At 50.1% G+C, this 17,453-nt stretch overlaps 3 protein-coding genes across 3 annotated transcripts in view; 1 reads left to right on the forward strand and 2 right to left on the reverse strand.

Moving 5' to 3' along the window:
• The first annotated feature begins 253 nt into the window (after positions 1-253).
• Positions 254-670, forward strand: LOC126577223 (uncharacterized). The gene has a single exon (XM_050238685.1). It carries the CDS (start codon positions 254-256, stop codon positions 668-670), a length of 417 nt encoding a protein of 138 aa, XP_050094642.1.
• Positions 671-8,023: 7,353 nt separating this feature from the next.
• LOC126574962 (uncharacterized) lies at positions 8,024-10,763 on the reverse strand. The gene is made up of 3 exons (XM_050235405.1): positions 10,590-10,763; positions 8,765-9,808; positions 8,024-8,653 (listed from the first exon to the last, which is right to left on the reverse strand). Exons 2-3 carry the CDS (start codon positions 9,804-9,806, stop codon positions 8,598-8,600), a joined length of 1,098 nt encoding a protein of 365 aa, XP_050091362.1. The 5' UTR covers positions 9,807-9,808; positions 10,590-10,763; the 3' UTR covers positions 8,024-8,597.
• Positions 10,764-15,163: 4,400 nt separating this feature from the next.
• LOC126576874 (uncharacterized) overlaps positions 15,164-17,453 on the reverse strand; it is an 8,176-nt gene continuing 5,886 nt past the window's right edge. Inside the window, exons 4-7 of the mRNA XM_050238176.1 lie at positions 16,551-17,056; positions 16,202-16,465; positions 15,653-16,124; positions 15,164-15,550 (exon numbers count right to left, since the gene is read on the reverse strand). Of these exons, the coding sequence (XP_050094133.1) occupies positions 15,214-15,550; positions 15,653-16,124; positions 16,202-16,465; positions 16,551-17,056 (1,579 nt within the window). The 3' untranslated portion in view covers positions 15,164-15,213. The remainder of the gene's footprint in view (positions 15,551-15,652; positions 16,125-16,201; positions 16,466-16,550; positions 17,057-17,453) is intronic.

Raw genomic sequence — 17,453 nt, forward strand, 5'->3', positions numbered from 1 at the left:
CGGCATAAAGCATAAAGCCGACGACACGGATACGAACACCTTTCATTCTTTCTTCATCCACTCTCACTGCAACATACACGTGCCTTCAGCCGAGGTTTGTTTGGCGCCTCCATCGCGCGCCCACTGTGACGTCACCTTTCGCCACTTGATCACCCTCTCTCTCTCTCTCTCTCTCTCTCTCTCTCTCTCTCTCTCTCTCTTTGTCTCTCTCTCTCTCTCTCTCTGTCTCTCTATCGGTTGTAGCATTATAATCATGAAGTCGTCCGTTCTTACCCTCTGCTCCACGCTGCTGGTTCTGCTGGCCGTGCTGCGATCGGGCGGTTGCTTCGATGCGAAGCTGCCTCTCGTCGAGCGGCTGCACGATAGTTTGGACATCCTGCAGGAGGACTCGCAAGTCGAATCGCTGGCACCGGTCTCTCCGAGCTCGGAGCTGTTTGAGATCGCAAAACGTTTGGCGCAGAAGCACGAATCGCCGGTCCAGGGCCGCCATGTGTCAAGTGACGGAACCAGAACCTTTAGGCCCCATAACAACATGGACCTGCTGGAGGAAAACAGTGAAGAGTTTATGGACCTGTCGGTCGACATCGCCTACTCAGCCGTCTATCTGTTGAGAAACTATACGCGCTTCGTACGTAACGCGAACAACAAGTTTATCGTGATCTTTGAATAAATGGAACATTGGTTTGGAGCGGAGAACGTTGGAGCATAATCATCTAAGCGAAACCCCTTTTTTCCTTTCGGGCTGGCTCATCCGAATGCGATCTCGTCACGCGGTGTTTTGGAACGAACAGAAAGCTTTCTGAAGTGAAATAATGTACTGTGTAAAAAGTATTGGTGAAAAAAAAAAAGTAAAAAGTGTGTAAAAAGTGTGTAAAAGGAATTGGAGAATAAAGAGGACGATTAAAAACGAGCACTACCCCTTTTAACTTTAGCTTCGATCGAAGTGTATGAAATCATCCGTGATCTGTGTTTTCTAAGTAAACCAAGGACCTTTACCGAACCTTGCATGCCATTTTTCCGGAAACGTTCTATTTATAATAATTTATAATAATTTTCTGAAGCGCATCAAGGCGTCACAGAATCGATCAGTGATTGGACCACTCGTTCGTAAAAGGTCCTCGCTTCGAATGCGGTCGAAGACAAGGAAAGGCAAAGAAAAATTCATAGCAACCCATGAAAAACGACACATTCCAAACAACGTGTTAACCTTCAAGTTTTTTTTTTATTTCAATAAAATACCAATTCATCCCGTTCCGTACGATCGTGGCTAGTGCTTCATGATCGATCTAACCGCCGACTTAATTTCCGGTGCCAGGAGCAGAATCCGCTTCACGTCACGGTTCTGCAGCGCCTTCTGGACGAGCTCCTCGACCGGCTTCGTGTCCACAGCGGTACCGTTGATCTTGATGACGCGCAGTTTTGGTCCGTAGTTGGCTCCATCCTTCAACGACATGAGGTCCTCCTCATGCCCGTGATGGCTATAGTACTGCAGGTCCGAGTACTCGCGATAGTAGAACTTGATGCCACCGTGCAGATCGGACAGTTTGCCCACTTCCCTGCCCAGCTTCTTCAGCAGATAGTTCGCCTTCTTGTAAATCGGTATGCGTGCGTCGAACCATTTGTTCAGCTCCTCCAGCCGGCTGTCCACCTCCTTCGGGATTTGGCCGGCACTCCCGACGGTCACAGCAGCGACCATCACCACCACCACCACCACCAGTACGGCAACGAAATTACGCATCTTTACTCTCGATTCCTTGGTTCGCTGTTCGAAGCGTGCTGACGGTACGATGGTTCAAGAACTTATGCCTTCCAACGATCGTTTGAGCACAGAATAAAACCTTTCCCGGTCGCCGGTCATCCTGCGCACGGGGAAAAGGGAGGGAAACGAACGACTTTCTCCCCGAAGAAAGCACGAAACGATCACTTTGCGTGGAGTGGGGATGCACGATTGTGTCGAAGGATTCCCGATCCCGACGATCGATCAGTGCGATAAGTCAGTTTAGGTTTTACTTGGGACGAACTCCCTCTTTATTTACTTTCAGATTGTAACGTCGAGTGTAGAATGGTGGTGAAAGGTAGGAGATCTTCAGTGGCCCAAGTGCTGGTACGGGTTGGACTCGTACGCGAACTTGAACTCCTTCTCGAAACCCGACGACAGACGAGCCCGATCGGCAAAGTGCCAGCGGAACAGCGATTTTCGGGGCAGCTGCATCTCGAGTTCGGCCAGCACACGTTCACAGTAGTCCAGCTTCTTTTCCAATCGCGCGCGAGGTGGGGGCCGTTGGGGAAAGTGCACTTCGCCGTGCTTCAGCTGACCGATTCCCTTCGCGTCCAGCGATTCGACGGTGGCCGCTGCCGTCGGGTCAACAGGGACGAGGGCAGCGATCGCGACCAGCACAACGAGCGCTCCAACGGTACGGACCATCGCTGTTGATTTTCTGGTGAAGTGTGGTGAGTTCTCGTGGACAACGACGATCGACAATGGAAAGGATGCTAGAAGCTGCTGTTTTCGCGACCTGTGCCGACTGGCTCGGGGATGAATGATATGGTTAGGATGCCAAGATGCCGTCGCTTTATATGCGCCGGGTTTGTGTAGCGTTCTGCTCCCGGCCGAACTGCTTCGCTCGCCTTACCGCTGGTGTGGTTGGTGGAAATGGTGAATCGGGAATGAACACCGGATCTTTGGCAGTATAATGTTATATAGCGGGGAGTTGACGGCCAATCTATGGGCCCTGAGCATCGCAAACCGTCACTCTCAACACTTTTACTGCGATCATGGATCAGCAACTCCATTGCAATACTAAGTGAAGCTAGCGCATTTCTTAATGCAGTGCAATTTACAGATTTGTGGATCGATAGATAATGTCTACAAACATGTTAAATTCAATCCTCTGCCTTCTGTCAATTGTAATGAAAGGAATAAATAGAGCGTCGTTATCTCTCTCGCTCCCAAACGATCCTCACAAAAGTTCCTATGATCGACGGAGCAATTACTGTTGAAGGAACCTCTCGAACGACGATCGAATGGATCGGGGTCTGGAACAACTTTAAGGACATGAAGGACTTTAAGGTCAATTCACTTCTATCAACCAACATCCAATAACCATGATCATGATCGGTCATAATTGGTGCTTTAGTGCACATGAACAGACTTAGAGCCAAACCATTACTCGATTCATTGCAGAAGGTAATAAAAAGCCAATCAAATTGTGATACTTGCGACTGGATTTAATTTTCTGGTCGAAGCTACTTATAAACTTTATAAATTTTGAATGAGGATTCTCGTCTCGATTCAGTCTTCAATTCCATCAACACGCATCACATCTCTTCGGTCACTTGTTCTGTTCGGTTGCGATTCGGATTCCCGAAAATATCTTTCGCAGGGGAAAATTGACTCCACTGGTTGGTGTCAGCTGCAGTCGCTTGTGAGCCATTCCGCAGAATATCGGCACGACTTTCACCATCCCAACCCTGTCCACCGACTCGCGTGCATTAAAACAGAACACACTCACCGGTGAGCGGTTAGTCTGGGCCGAACAATCACGAGCAGCGCGAGAAAGCTTCCTTTCGACCGATCCCAATCGAACAACGCGACCGAAGCACCGAAGACGCAGACGTTTCCAAGTGGTACGTGGCCTGCTCCCCCGTCTTTTATTTCTTTTGCGTCCTCCTTCCTACATTTTCTCTTCGTCCCCTCCCGGTTTCACAATTTCAGAACAGAGATTCCAGCAGAACAAGAAAACCCGATCATCATCGAGATGCATCGTAGTGCTGTGTTGCTACTGACGGTTCTCTGTTTGTTCATCGGTACACAAATTGCCGGAGCGCAAACCATAGACGATCGCATGGATAAGGTAGTCAAGCTGTTTGACAACTTTAAGGACGTCGTCTATCTGAACTTTTTCCTCTACGAACTGCACACAATGCTGCAGGAGGTTAGCCCGGCGTACGGACCGGTCAAGTACTATCATAACATTCGTCCCGACTTAGACCACGATCATTTTGCAAAAGCTGCTGAATAAAATGAACCCAATCGATTTGTAGACTGCATAATCATTCTGCGTACGTTTCTGAATTATTAGTTGTAAAAAAATCTGGGAAGGAGAGTGCACAAGCACTTTGATATCACATGCAGCAGTCCCCGTGGATGCCCCCGGGGGAGGGGAAAGGAATGGCTGTTCGTTGGAGTGAGGGTGCTCCCTGTCTCCTGTCTTCCAATCCCGAATCGTCGGCGCATATAAGCAGCATTTTGGCGTAGCTGCACTTCATTCCACTCCGATCTGTTCGGTCGTTCGTGTCCTCCTTAATTCCCTTCCTTTGGTAAAACAAAAAATCGTTCGACTTTGCTGAACGATGCGTTGCACTCGTGCACTGTTCGTGGTGACGCTCTGCATGGCATGGGCGGCCCTGGTGTGTGCCACTCCCAAGCTGGTCGATAGCTTCTGGGGTAAGATCGAATCGAAGAAATTGTCGCCCGCATTTGGTGTGTCCTCGAACTCGGCTAATGCGCGCCAGGCCGTGATCGAACCGCCGACGCCAACCACAGCCAAGCCAGTGGTGAAGGAGGAGGTGCAGACCCCCAAGGAGGAAGAGCTGGCTGAGGATGCTGGCGCTGAATTGAACGAAGAACCGGAGCCCATCCTTCGCGACATCCCGATCTTTGCCAGAACGATCCTGGGCGATCTGGCCAACCCGAATCTGGCGTCGATGGAAGAGCTGCGGGACTTTGATCTGCGCGACCACGAATCGTCCCTGGAGCCGGTGACCCACAAGACGCTGCCGCTGGTCAAGGAGCTTTACAGGAAGTCGAAAGAGGTGCTCCGGGTGTTCAATGAGCTGCAGTTCGAATCGAACGCGTTCGTCAAGGACGTCGAAAAGCACAACCGTAAGGGTAAAAAGAAGTATATCGGCTACTACTACTGATAAGGAAATGGCGCACAACAACAACTACAATAACATCCGTACCGTTTGATAATAAAAAGCACTTGAACTCATAGCTTCACTTCACTCGAATGCTTGATCCGTTGCAATCCGAAAAGGGGGCCGAACGCGAAATGACTCCCTGCCCCCCTCTCGTCTTGCTCCCCATTTCACGCGATCGGTTCGCGATGTCCGGTGAAAGTTCTCTCGTGGATCGGCAACAAAACGGGGATCCGCAACGGTCCAGAACAACATTCGATTGCTGCTCGCGAGAAGATGCAGACGTGCAAGCTCTATTACGGATTCGCGATTATCACGCTCGTCCTCCTGGAGGGCACACAGTGTGCCGGGCATGGATCGCATCACGGAGACAGGCCGGAGAAGGTGGACATTCCGAACAGAGTGGCGTGGCTACCGGAAGGTACGGAGATGGTGCTGCAGTTTCTGATCCACGTGTCCGACGCGATGATCACGCAGTACTCGGTGGCTTTGGAGCGCATCAAGACGATTCGAGCCACGTGGAACAGCTATCCGGCCGGCTACAAGAGCATCGATCTATTCTACGACAACGACATCGAGCATGGCTCATACCAGAAGCATTGGAAAACGGGTGGCTACAAGCCGGGTAGCGGTGATCACGCTTTCCGGGCGGCCTTCGAGACGATCCAGAAGTTTGCCAACAAGCGGGTGTCGCCGTACGTGCTGGATTGAGTTGCTTTCGGCGGAGTACTTTGACACAATAAAACGATCCTATAATGCAAATACCCTCTCTCGTTTTGTATGCATCAAACACCGTAGACTGTTCCGAAATGGTCAAAGCTGGTGCTGTAAAAGAAGCAATTGAATCTTAGTTGTTCACCGCTTGGCCTAATTACGCTTGAAGTACGCTTTCACCAAATTCCATGTTCTCTTTTCGATACGGAGTTTATCATCACATTCTTGGAAAGTAAGTTCTTTTTCTGGACCTTTCATCGTGATAAACAGTCGCAGAAACGTATTGATTTGTTTCAAAGAGCAGTTTGGCTATATATAGGGAGAGTTATGAAAAGAAAATCGCTAAAATTTCTCTGGTGACCACGTTTAACGGTAATATCACCGTAGGTAAAAAAAATCCAAATGTATCCACTTTATTATATTGCTGCACACGACAGACATCAATCTGGCATCAATCTGGCTTCAATATGTCGGCTGTTACTTTGATGAATTTTAGGAAATGTTTTATTACTCCGGCTCATTTGGTAGGCACCATATCGGGAGAAATTTATTCGGACATCTGGACCAGAAGTTGCTTGGATTGCACCATTTTCAGTTGCTCCGTAAAAAGGACGCAAGTGAAATAAAATACGACGAGTTTTCCAACCGTTATTTTTCATTGCTTTACGACCTGGATCAGAATTCTGCTGGAGACTCTATTACCATCCTGCTAACCAACTCGCACGAGTTCTACATTATCTACAGCCCCAGATACCCGATTTCGCAAGAAAAGACAACGAAATTCAACTCAGTGCACGTTAGATATCCTTTATTCATGACATGATTCATTCTTCGGTCGAAAAACTTCCATAGGACGGTTTGTTGTGGGCGGTAGGACGGTAACCGCCATAAGATCCTCCATACGTCGGTGCCGGATAGCGATGCGAGCTGAACGGTCGGTGGGCTGGTTCCTGTTCCACCTCACGCACATACAACCTCAGCTTGCCCGGTGGTTTGTAATCATATTCGAACGCCTCATCGTTGAACGAATTAAGGGATGCCAACTGGCTGAAAGCGATCGCATTGGTGGCCACCTCGACCAGCTTGTTGCGTATTTTGAAGAACAGCTCCACATCGTCCATCATTTCACCGTTGTCGAAGTCATCATCATCATCACCACGGTTGCCATGGCATCCGTTGTATTCACCATTTCCACTGCCACAGCTTTTGCCTCCAGCATTGTTGCTTGCAGCGTTGTTACCTTCAGCGTTGTTACCTTCAGCGTTGTTGCTTCCTCCGTTGTTGCCTCCCTCATTGTTGCCATCTGCTCTAAAGTATCCTGCCGCGTTTCCAGACTTGCCCGTGGACTTCCAGGATGGGCTACCGCCAACAGTGATCGCTAACACAAGCACCAACAACGCTCCAATCGCTACGATCGTCCTCATCCTGATGCGTCCGTTCGTTCGATGTGTTCAACGCGATCGCAAAGTCCGTTCTGATCGTGAGCTCGCCCGCAAGATCATACTTATCCTTCCGGTTCGGTGTACGATCGTGCGAAAGGATAGCTCGCAAAACCCGGACGATGCCGAATTCGATTAACGGTGAAAGCCGATTTCGCATCGCTTTCACCGACGATCGCGTGATTCCGTTTTCGGCTCGACCCAAGAGTGGGGATGTGAGTTGCCGAACACGCGAAAGGGGAAGGTTTGCCATGACCAAAAGTCTCCGGGAAGCGCATCATTCCCGGCAGTGTCATTGCGGCGATCGCCAGAAGCGCATCGAAATCTAAACGGATCCAATCTCCCGACCAAGTCAGTGAAATAAATCGACCGATGGCGCACCCACAGTTGAGCTCTCGCATGGTACCGTTAATGTCGCTGCTGCTTCTGTTGCTGGTGACAGTGATGACTAGTACGGCGTTGGCCGAAACGCTGACCGTCGAGGATGTGCGCCAGAACGTGTTGAGACGGATTGCGTCCGCCAACGATACGCTACAGGATGACGCGACTGGAGCGAGAAGTCTGCAGAGCTACCGCAGAATCGATCCGTACATCATCGCCGACCTGCTGACCGGGATCGCCTTCGTCTACGACAGTATCGTCAGCAACTATCCCAAATTCGTGCTCTACGATGCCGCCGAACTGCAGCTCGTCGTCATCAGCCACTCAAAGCATCCGGTTGAGTTTAACTTTGTCAAGCGCTTCTAGGACCTAGGACGACAATCTCTCTCTCTCTCTCTCTCTCTCTCTCTCTCTCCCTGTCAATCTGTCTGCCTTTTTGTTTGTGTCTGCGAGTGTGTGCGCGTGTGTGCTGGAAGATAATAAATTGGAATAAAAACGAGCGAAAGAATACCGAGCGAACCCATGGACTATCGAGGAGAGTGTTTCCGAATCATTCTTCTTTATTCGCGTCTTGTTTTATTATGAGCATGATGATGTTGATGATGTTGATGATGATGATGAGCATGATAAGGAGTGCTTATGAGTGAATGCAGAGTGCAGGGAATTGAATTCGAATGGATTGGAATGAATGATGACGAGACACAGGTTGAGGTTGAGAGTCGAGAGCGAGATCCAGCGAACTCGCGTGCGGTGATAAGGTGGGCTATGCTTCAGTCCGTTTGCACAGACACAATGTGTACGAGTGTGCGTATTTTGTTGTGTGTGCGTTGGTGTGTATGTGTATTTATATAGAGACACCTAAAACCTAAGAGATGATTACGCTAATCAACTCGATCGAGTATCGTGGACTTATTGGTTCCTGTGATTTGAAATCCTTCTCTCGCCTCTTTCCCACTCTGTCTCTCTTCTCCTCCTGCCATTCCATCCATTTCCATGTTGTCTCTCGATCCCTCCGATCCTCCGCCTTTGTTTGTTCGTATACCAGAAATATCCTGATTCGTTAAGGTCGCCCCTCCGGGAAGAAAGCGGTGCGTGGGGCAAGTCGATCATCATCCGGCCATCGGGTGCCAGCATCGATCGGCTTTACATCGTCTTATTCTTCTTCTTCTCCTCGTCGTCTTCCTCGTCGAAGAAGTTACCTGCAACGGAAGTGGCCGACGGTGAAGCCAACGCTAGACCATTCTTACCGACGATGGCCGTGCCGGTGGGGGCCGAAGCGGCCACACCGCCACGTCCGGCCAGTGCTATACCGGAGGGTTTGACGGCGGCGATGGCCGGATCGTTGACGCTGCGCTGCTGCGGTTGCTGCGACTCTGGCACCTCCTCATCGGCCACGATCTGCTGCTGTTGCTCCTCTTCCGGTTCCTTCGAGCGTCCCTGCACGATCACCGGTTCCTCTTCCAGCATCATCACAATCTGCTGCTGCTGCTGCTGCTGCTGCTGCTGCTGCTGCTGTTCCGGTGCTGGCAGCTGCTCATCATCAAGCGAACGACCCCAAGCACGATCGATCGTCTGTTCCTTGTCCTGGTGCGATTCGAGCAGATCGTTCTTGAGCTGAGCCGGTACGGCGGCCGGTACGGGTGCGATCGGTGCAAGCGATGACACAATCTGCGCCTGGAAGCGTGGCAACTGCTCATCTTCCGCCTGAATATCGGCCCCGTTGGCACCCCGGGCATGGATGGCCTGCAGTGGCTGCAGACTGAAGATCGGACTCAACGGATTCTGGAGCGCATCAAAGTTCCCATAAAACTGGGGCGTTCCACTGAGAATGTAGTAACGCTGGGGGAGTCCACTGGTCGAGGCCGGTGTCTCTGCGGACGCCTTCTCACTCGGTGGGGCCATAAACATGAGCTTCTTCTCCGGGGCACTCTGGGATGCGGCCGCCGCTGCCGGTGCTTCCGTCGTTTCGCTCTCACCGGCCGGCATCTCGGTGGTGGGTGGTTGGAAGAAACCAAAGACCGACGACCACCAGTTGCCACCATTACCGCCCTCCTCCTGCTTCAGCGTGATCAGTCGAATCGGTTTGCCCGGCTCCGTGTACTGGTGCGTGGTGGTGGTCGTGGTAGCGAGCGGCAACGAGGGATAGTAGTAGACGTACTGTTTCGGTTCCAGCTTCAGCTGCTGGATCGGTTGGATGAGGCTCGGTTGAATCTTGAGCGTGGCCGGTTGCGGTTGGATCAGGTAGTACTGATGGGTGGCCGCCGGCTGGATGATCGTTGCCGTCGGTGCCGCCCAGCAGCTTACGCTCAGCGCCACCAACAGCGCTACGACAACGGTACTAAGGTGACCCATCTCTGTAACCCCCGGGGTGGGATTGAAGAAGAAGAAATAGACACGAACAAGTCGAGTAAGCCAATGCAGAATAAAAAGAGGAAAGAAAGAAGGCAAAGACAAAGGAAGGAAGAGGTCGCGGCGCATGATGCAGAACTGGTTCACAGGCTGCGAGAGTGTTATTGAACTTGATGAGATCCGCGAAGAACCGGTCCGGTTTGGTCGCGAATGAGGTCTGCGGCCAGCAGGGAGCAGCGTGAGCGAGGACTGCATCGCGTGGGTAAGGTCAAGAACGGTGCACACCAGGGTGTCCACCATGGTGAAGGGCAGCAGCGATCGCGCAACGGTTCGATTCCCTTGGGTGATTATGCTTTCCAACTCGGGTGAGGCGATGGGGAAGCAGCATAGAAGAGATCGAGAGGCGCTTTTTAGCGCTACTTTCCTCTACGAGCCTTTACATTCTGCAACTAATTTTATGCCAATTTTTTGCTCGAAAGCGTGGTGCTTGACAAGGAAAAAGATACCAAACACATCTGGCTCTTTCGAATTAGATTCTATTTCCCCCCAAAAAAAACCTTCCAAAACAATCTCACGTCGGTTTGTCTTTTGTGGTTTTTCGTCTTTCCAATAAAAAATGCCATCCGACTGGCAATTGGCCAAAAAGGGGGGCGCCCAATTCGTGTGCCAAACACCAATTGAAAAAAGATCCAAAAAAGGTCAACCACAGGAGGTGTTGGGGTTGCCAATTGGAATCGATTTTAATTAAATTTCGTTCACCCCGTTCAAAGGCCCCACGAGACTCACCTTGAACTTGAGGTCTCTCTCTCTCGCTCTCTCTGGTTCTCAGCAAAACTTTCTGGAATCCTAGAAGGAATGTCTGTGTGTGGCACTACGGGAGGACACTTCTTCCACTGATTCTGCGAACTGTTGCTGGTGCTACGCTGCGCGGAACGGCGAAGGATCGACTAGACACCGGAGCCTAGCTGACACTGACTGCACTGGCTGTCCGGCCGAGAACGCCCTTTATAAGCTTGCCCCTTCCCCTGCCTAGCCAATTTCCTCCCACCTCCTCTTGGGGGTGGGCTTTTTGTCATGGTGGCTCCCACCATCTCCTCTCTCGCTCTCTTCCTTTTTCATAGATTCGCTGCACTCTGCTGCACCGTGCACTGATGGTGCATTTGCAGACCGCCTGGCCCTCCGTGCCAACTAGATCTTTCGCTACGTTCACTGTACCTGAGTGACAGCGCTCGTGTGTATGTGTGTGGTGCTAGTGGTTGCTTGGATTGCTGCGACCAACAATCTAGAACCAATAAATGGATGCTGCTGGTTCCCGGTCATCCTACGCCCCGGATCTCCCCCCCCCCCCCCCCGCGGGGAATGGCAGAACGAGTTAGAGGCAAGCTGCACAAGAACGGGAAAGGGGAATGGAAAAAAATGGAAAGAAAGAAAGAAGTAGAAACCGCATAACAAGCTAGTGACCGCGAGGCGTCGTGTGGCCGGCGGAAAACTGAAGGAAAAGACGCTCCGAACAAAACAAACGCGAGGCTCGCCCCGCTGCAGTGCTGCAGCGGCTGTTGTTACAATTTTTCATTCCCCGTTCGCTAGGAGATGGTTTGGACGTTCGCGCACGATGCTCCGTAATGGCAACATTGCAGCCGTTGCTTATTTTTCAGCTAAAACACGCCATAAATCCGATGCTGCGAGCCGCTGCATCTCATTAGAAGTGGTGCTCGATCACTGTCCCGGATGGATCGGATTCCTACAATCCGATTCGATTTTTATGTTGCATCTTTTATGATCAAATTTATGCGCGGAAAAACGGGAAGTAGCATCTGCTAACGGTAGAAATGGTGCTCGATGCACGATTGCATTATTAATTTGTTGAAAAGCGAACGAAATTGTCAAGGGTAGGTCCAGCAATAGCTAAGGTCAACGACGAGACGATGCCAGGGAGGTGCAGAGTAGTAATGTTCCCCGCCTGCACACCTCCCTGTACGTTGCAGCTGTTTATGCTTATCGATTCGATCGATTGGCGATTTCCATCTGGACCGGTTTTGAACCGGGCGGCACCAAGTTACCAAGTTTGCCGTTCCTGATTGATCCTTTTGCGACCACTAGAGGGGCTTGTTGTTATCATTTTCTTCTTGCGATGCGCTCCACACGAGAGATACTTGCATAGACGAGCATCGGTGGAGTTGTTCTTTTCATGGAACTAGTTTCGTTCTTTCCAGCGAGCCCCCTGGACTCTAGGATGTGTTGCTGGCAGGCGGACGAAACTGGCTGTAAACACGTTCCTACCATTTTATAGCCACGGAACAGGAACACGCCAAGGGAAAAGGCCAGCAAAAAGCTATTTTTCTTGCAGCCGCATGTTTTGCAAGCTGGAAATAATGTTTTCACACCGCGATTCAATGCGATGCTGGCCTTGGAAATGGTCAGAATTGATCTGCTTTGCAAAAAAGGGAACCACCATTAATACTACTGACTGAATTAATAATGCGTAAGAAGAAGAGATCTGTTCAATCTTACCTTCTTAGCTTACACAGTACTACACTATTTACTTGGTACAGTAAGACAATTCAAGTATGAGAAATGATAGAAATTTTTTTTAAGATAAGTCTAGTTACAATTATTGGAATTTCGCAATTTTATTGTCCATTTTTTTTAGCGTCAATCGAATTGTGTTTTCATTATTAGTTTACAGACAGTTAGTTAATTTAATTGACGTCAAATTGTTGATCAAATTACATCAGTATTCCTTCGAGAAGCTTCAAAAATGTCTTCCGAACTGTTTGGTATTTAAGTAACCATCCGTTTAACTGAATCTAGGAGAACCTGATATTATAACTGTTTATTCTTGGTAGTGACATCTAATCTCTGCAATGCTGTACAATCATTAGACTGTGTTAATGAGTGTTTTTTCCTTGATTGGTATTGGTTGGTTTGATTTTCCAAACAATCCCAGCCTCCATTATGTCTACATTTTACGATGCCCATAATTAAGGTGTCTCTGTAAGAATCCTGAATAGCAGCAATAGGAATGCACGTACTCGAAGTACTCAAGAGGCAAACTAAAGCCTAGAAGATGTCAGCAATCAACATTGCCCTTAAGAATGCACATTAAATGCGTGTGACATGGCACGAAGAAAACGAGTTTACTCGGTCTCGGGCTTGATAATGAAAAACAATCCAAACCGGACGGCACGGCACGGCAGGGCGCAACACCCATCACCGATCACCCATCCTTTGATTTGCTTCATTTGCATACTATTTCAAAACTGAACGCGACAAGAGCTGCATCAAGCCGTGCAACCAGCAACCAGTGCAGTGCAAACCAGGTGGCAACTGTTCACAGTTCACGTCCAAGGGATGACGACGCCATCGACGGCTCATAAAATGGTCAATAGTCGTGCGAGCACCACCAAGGTTACTGTCCCCGAATGCCGAACCCCGTCTTAAGGCCACACCCGATCCTCAGCCATCAGCTGTGCCAGAGTCTCCTGCGTCACTCTTCTCCTCCTGCGATCTCGGCACGGAACGGGAACGGTAAACAAGTACACGGCACAAACAAAAGCGCAAAAACAAATGCCGATGGCGATGATGCGGCACCTACAGCCTTATGTCCCTCAATAAAAGTGCACTAAAGGAGAGTTGAAGGAGGACAGGTGGTAGTGTGGTACCGAATCATAAACTGCAACTGCACTCACCGTAAAACCAGTATTAGTGGTACGTGGCAAGGGGCTGCTGGTGCGGAGCCGGCACTTTTATGTTGCGTGAACTTCCATGCGCTGCATGCTGACAAGGAGTTACCCTGCTGGCCACCGGTGGCCGGAGTATGGAGCACGCACGCCCGCTCGGCGAGCCCCATCCCACTCACGGGTTGGATGGCGAATCAGTTCGTGTTAATGCTGTGCGGTTGGCGCTGCATTTTAAGATAGTTTGTACGATGGGTGGTAACTTTTTATAGCCTGCCAGTGGGGGGGTCACTCGGTTCCTATTGAGGCGAGATTGAGCAATTAGATGGTGGGATCCTGTTAATTGATCCTGAGCAGAACCTTCTTCAGGTTCAGAAATGCACTTCTGGAACGATGCCATCGGTCGGTGATTGTCTTCGTAAAGCGAAAGAATATTCTTTTATGGCGCTCGTTAAGAGGGGAAGATTGATTGCAATTGCGGTTGTTGTTGGTTTTATGGATGATTGTTTTGCCTATATTGAAAGTTGTGGTTAATGCTGAGTGCACTATGGTGTCTCTATTTTTCAGGGATACTCCACGTATCCTTGCAGAAATTCGCAACAGTTACAGAAGCGATACTCTAAATAGAACCGGCAATCATTAAGTGTGGCCTGTTGTTAGTGACACTAAATAGTGATGCAAGCCTGTTTCAGCATATTTATTAATTAGTTTAATAATGTTTCTATTCGAAGTATTGAATAAATCCTTTCCAAAGATTCAAATTTCTTGAGTTTTTTTCACGCCACGTGCCTCGCCTAAAATCCCCTGGATGGCTGCAATATGCTTCTATTCAAACTCAACGGTTTCTATGCTTTCTAGCATAATTTTGAGTTTACTGCAAAACTCTGTCAAAATAACTCTTCTGTTGAAGTTAAATAAACAAATATTTCATGAATAGTTGTACGAAGGGTCGTTAAATGCATAACAAATGCTATAATAGCTAGCAAACTAAATGAAAACATACGTTTCGCGTGGTGCGAACAAGAGTAGGCAGCACCAAAGAGATACGATCGTTCTAAATCGTTTATCACATACTTTGTGAACCAGAGCGGTGTAATTTGAACAAAGCAATTCTTTCTTCATACGCATTTCGCTGTTTTTTTTCTATTTCAGTGTGAATTGCATCCCGATTTGATATCAATGTTCTTTCCAGCGCACTAAATCCAGCAATGAAACACAAACAAAACGCTTCAATCTGTATTATCAAACTACATCACTATCTGGAAGCTATTCCTTCGTTGTTTTTTTTTTATTAATCGTTTCTTACAGCAAGAGAAATGCACTTAACCGAGCCCGTACCGAGCGATTTCGATCTCGCATTTGGCCACCGGACAACACGCCCAGGGTCGCACCCCAGGCCGTTACATTACGTTACCTTATTCGCACTAAACCCTCCCTTCGTCTCTCAGTCTCGTACGTTTTAGGATTAGCTGCGTTCGAGTGCCTTTGTGTGATGCAGAGCTAATCAGAAAACCTACAAAATATCAGTTCACGATACAATCCTATGCCTACATCCTAGATCGTTTAGACCACCCGGATCACCCGGAATCACCGTTCAGTCTGTGTACTTCGGCGCCTGCTCCCGTCCCGTCCCGTTCCGTTCCATTCCGTCCCATCCGGTCGATCATCCATTGGAGGAGACGCTCAGGAGGAGATCCTCACCGACCGACGCGCCCGGATAGTGGACGAGCAGATTAATAGTAGAAAAACCGGTATGGCGATGGGGTGCTGAAGGATGGATAATTGTTAAAGTTCGAATAGGCAGTGGCCGCAGGGCTGAGAACGGGTGCAGGGGTATAGAGTGCGGCCCGCTGTGGATACTCGTACGCCTGAAAGGGATTCTGGGTTGCGGCCGATGGTTGCTGGTACGCAGCAGCAGCAGCTACCGATGGTTGCTGGTACGCGGAGGCCGTCGCCGCTGCGAGGTAGTAAGGATTGTACTGGGACTGCGTCAGGGCATCCAGCTGCTGTGCGTAGGCCAGTGGCGAGTTGTAAGGATTCGGTTGATACTGATAGAAGGACGGGGACCAGCTGTAGTACGGAATGATGGTCGGAGTGTACAGCGAAGCATAGTTCGCCATGTACGGGATCGCTGACTGTTGCTGCTGCTGTTGCTGCACTTGCTGAACTTGCTGTTGTTGCTGCTGCTGTAGATACGATTGCGGTTGATAGGCTGCATAGGTCTGAGGGACACTGGCAATGATCGCACCGGACGTGGTTGGTTGCGTTTTCAGCCGCAAGTTGGCCAAGAACTTCTCCGTATCAAAGTTGGCCATCAACTGCTGCTGCTGCTGCTGCTGCTGCTGGCGGTTGTCGTCGATTTCCGCTTCGATCTCCTTCGGTGCAACGCGTGCTTCGTAGTCCGGTCCGACGAGAAGACCACCACCCATCACGTCGTCGCTGCTGGTTATCAGCCCATACTTTCCACGGCTCAGGACCTTCTTGTTAACGGAGATCGGTAGCCCAAGGGAGCCAAGTTCACTCGGTTTGATGCCCGCAATGGCCGTAGCGACAGGACGTGCAACCGCTAGCCCACCATCACCGACCACAGCCGTAGCGACGGGTTTCGAAGAGGCCACACCACCTTCACCAGCGATTGCCAGACCTACGGAGAACCAGATCAGAACATTAGTAACCTACGGGATGACAGTTCGCTGGATCGCAGTAGGCGCCACTACTCACCGACTGGTTTCGCTTCGGCGATCGAGGATTCCTTCTCCTGTGTCTCCACCTGCACACTGTCACCACCACCGGATCCATCTTCGCCCACATTCTCCTCCTCTTCCTTCTTCTTCTTGTCCTTATCGTCCTTGCCCTTGTAGCCCGGGAACGAGGTCAGCTTGGAGGAACTGCTGCTCGTCGTTTTCTTCTTCTCCGAAGCTGGTGACGCAGATGCAGACGACGAAGACGAGACCGGCGTCTCGTAGCTCGCTGTCAAGGCGGATACTTATGGACTCATTAAACCACTCAAACAGGGAGCCAGAGAGGGTCATTAGCTCTCGAGGGGTCTCGAGGTCACCGAGATACTTACAATCGAACAAGAACCGTATCGCATCCTGATCATCGTCGGCCTGCTGGATGTGCGCTAGCTTCTGCGCCGCCACACCCAACTTCTCCAAGTTCTCGGCGTACACCTTTTTCTGGTCCGGTGACAGTTTGCCCGTCTTCTTCACCGTTTCCTGCAGGGACACCAGCGATGCGGCCGCATTCTGAATACGCAGCAGATAGTCACCGAACGATTGCTCGCCGGACGACGATGATGACTTCGTGTCTTCCTCACTGCCTTGATACTCGCTCTCGTCTGTGTCGAGCACCGACGCCGTGGTTGCTTTCACTACCGGGGGTGCCTTTGTCGTTGGCGTTTCGTCCGCTACCTGCTGCACCTTCAGTTCCATCTCTTCCTCGAGATCGTCACCGCGTAGAATCTTGCTCACCACCGTACCATCGCTGTTCTTGCGGATCTCTAGTATCTGACCGCGGGCCCCACCATAGAAGGGCAGCTTCAGCACATCGGTTGTGCCGGCGCGATGCTCGGGACTGCGCGTTGTGGGTGGGGGGACAATGAGAAAGAGAAATACATTAGCTCGTGTGTACGGATCGCGACCATAAATGGGGCCGTCTGTCTACAGAGGATCGGTTCGAACGATCGTATCGATCCGGAGTCATGTAACCGGAGTTGGAGGTGAGGAATGAAGTTACCTAGGGGCGCGTGATGAAGGTAGTCAGGAGAGGTGTCAGGGAAACGGGAGAAGTGAGGATGCAGGAAACGGGGAAAGAAGATCGCATCATCCTGAGCGCGATTGGGTTGGGTGCTTGGAGTGACTATCTACATTCCAACTGGACTGCTGGATGCTAAAGTGAAGTAAAGTGGTTAGCGCAGGAAAAAGGGCAGCAAAAGAGCAGGAAATAAAGATAGAAATAGAGCGTAAATATG

The sequence above is a fragment of the Anopheles aquasalis genome, chromosome 3 (assembly GCF_943734665.1).
Source record: "Anopheles aquasalis chromosome 3, idAnoAquaMG_Q_19, whole genome shotgun sequence".
Taxonomy (NCBI): domain Eukaryota; kingdom Metazoa; phylum Arthropoda; class Insecta; order Diptera; family Culicidae; genus Anopheles; species Anopheles aquasalis.

Coding starts and splice junctions, on each gene's coding strand:
- LOC126574962 (XM_050235405.1), bottom strand. CDS start 9,806: ATGGGTCACCTTAGTACCGTTGTCGTAGCGCTGTTGGTGGCGCTGAGC. Junction 8,654..8,764: donor CGCCGCCGTCAAACCCTCCG/GTATAGCACTGG, acceptor CTTCCGTTGCAG/GTAACTTCTTCGACGAGGAA.
- LOC126577223 (XM_050238685.1), top strand. CDS start 254: ATGAAGTCGTCCGTTCTTACCCTCTGCTCCACGCTGCTGGTTCTGCTG.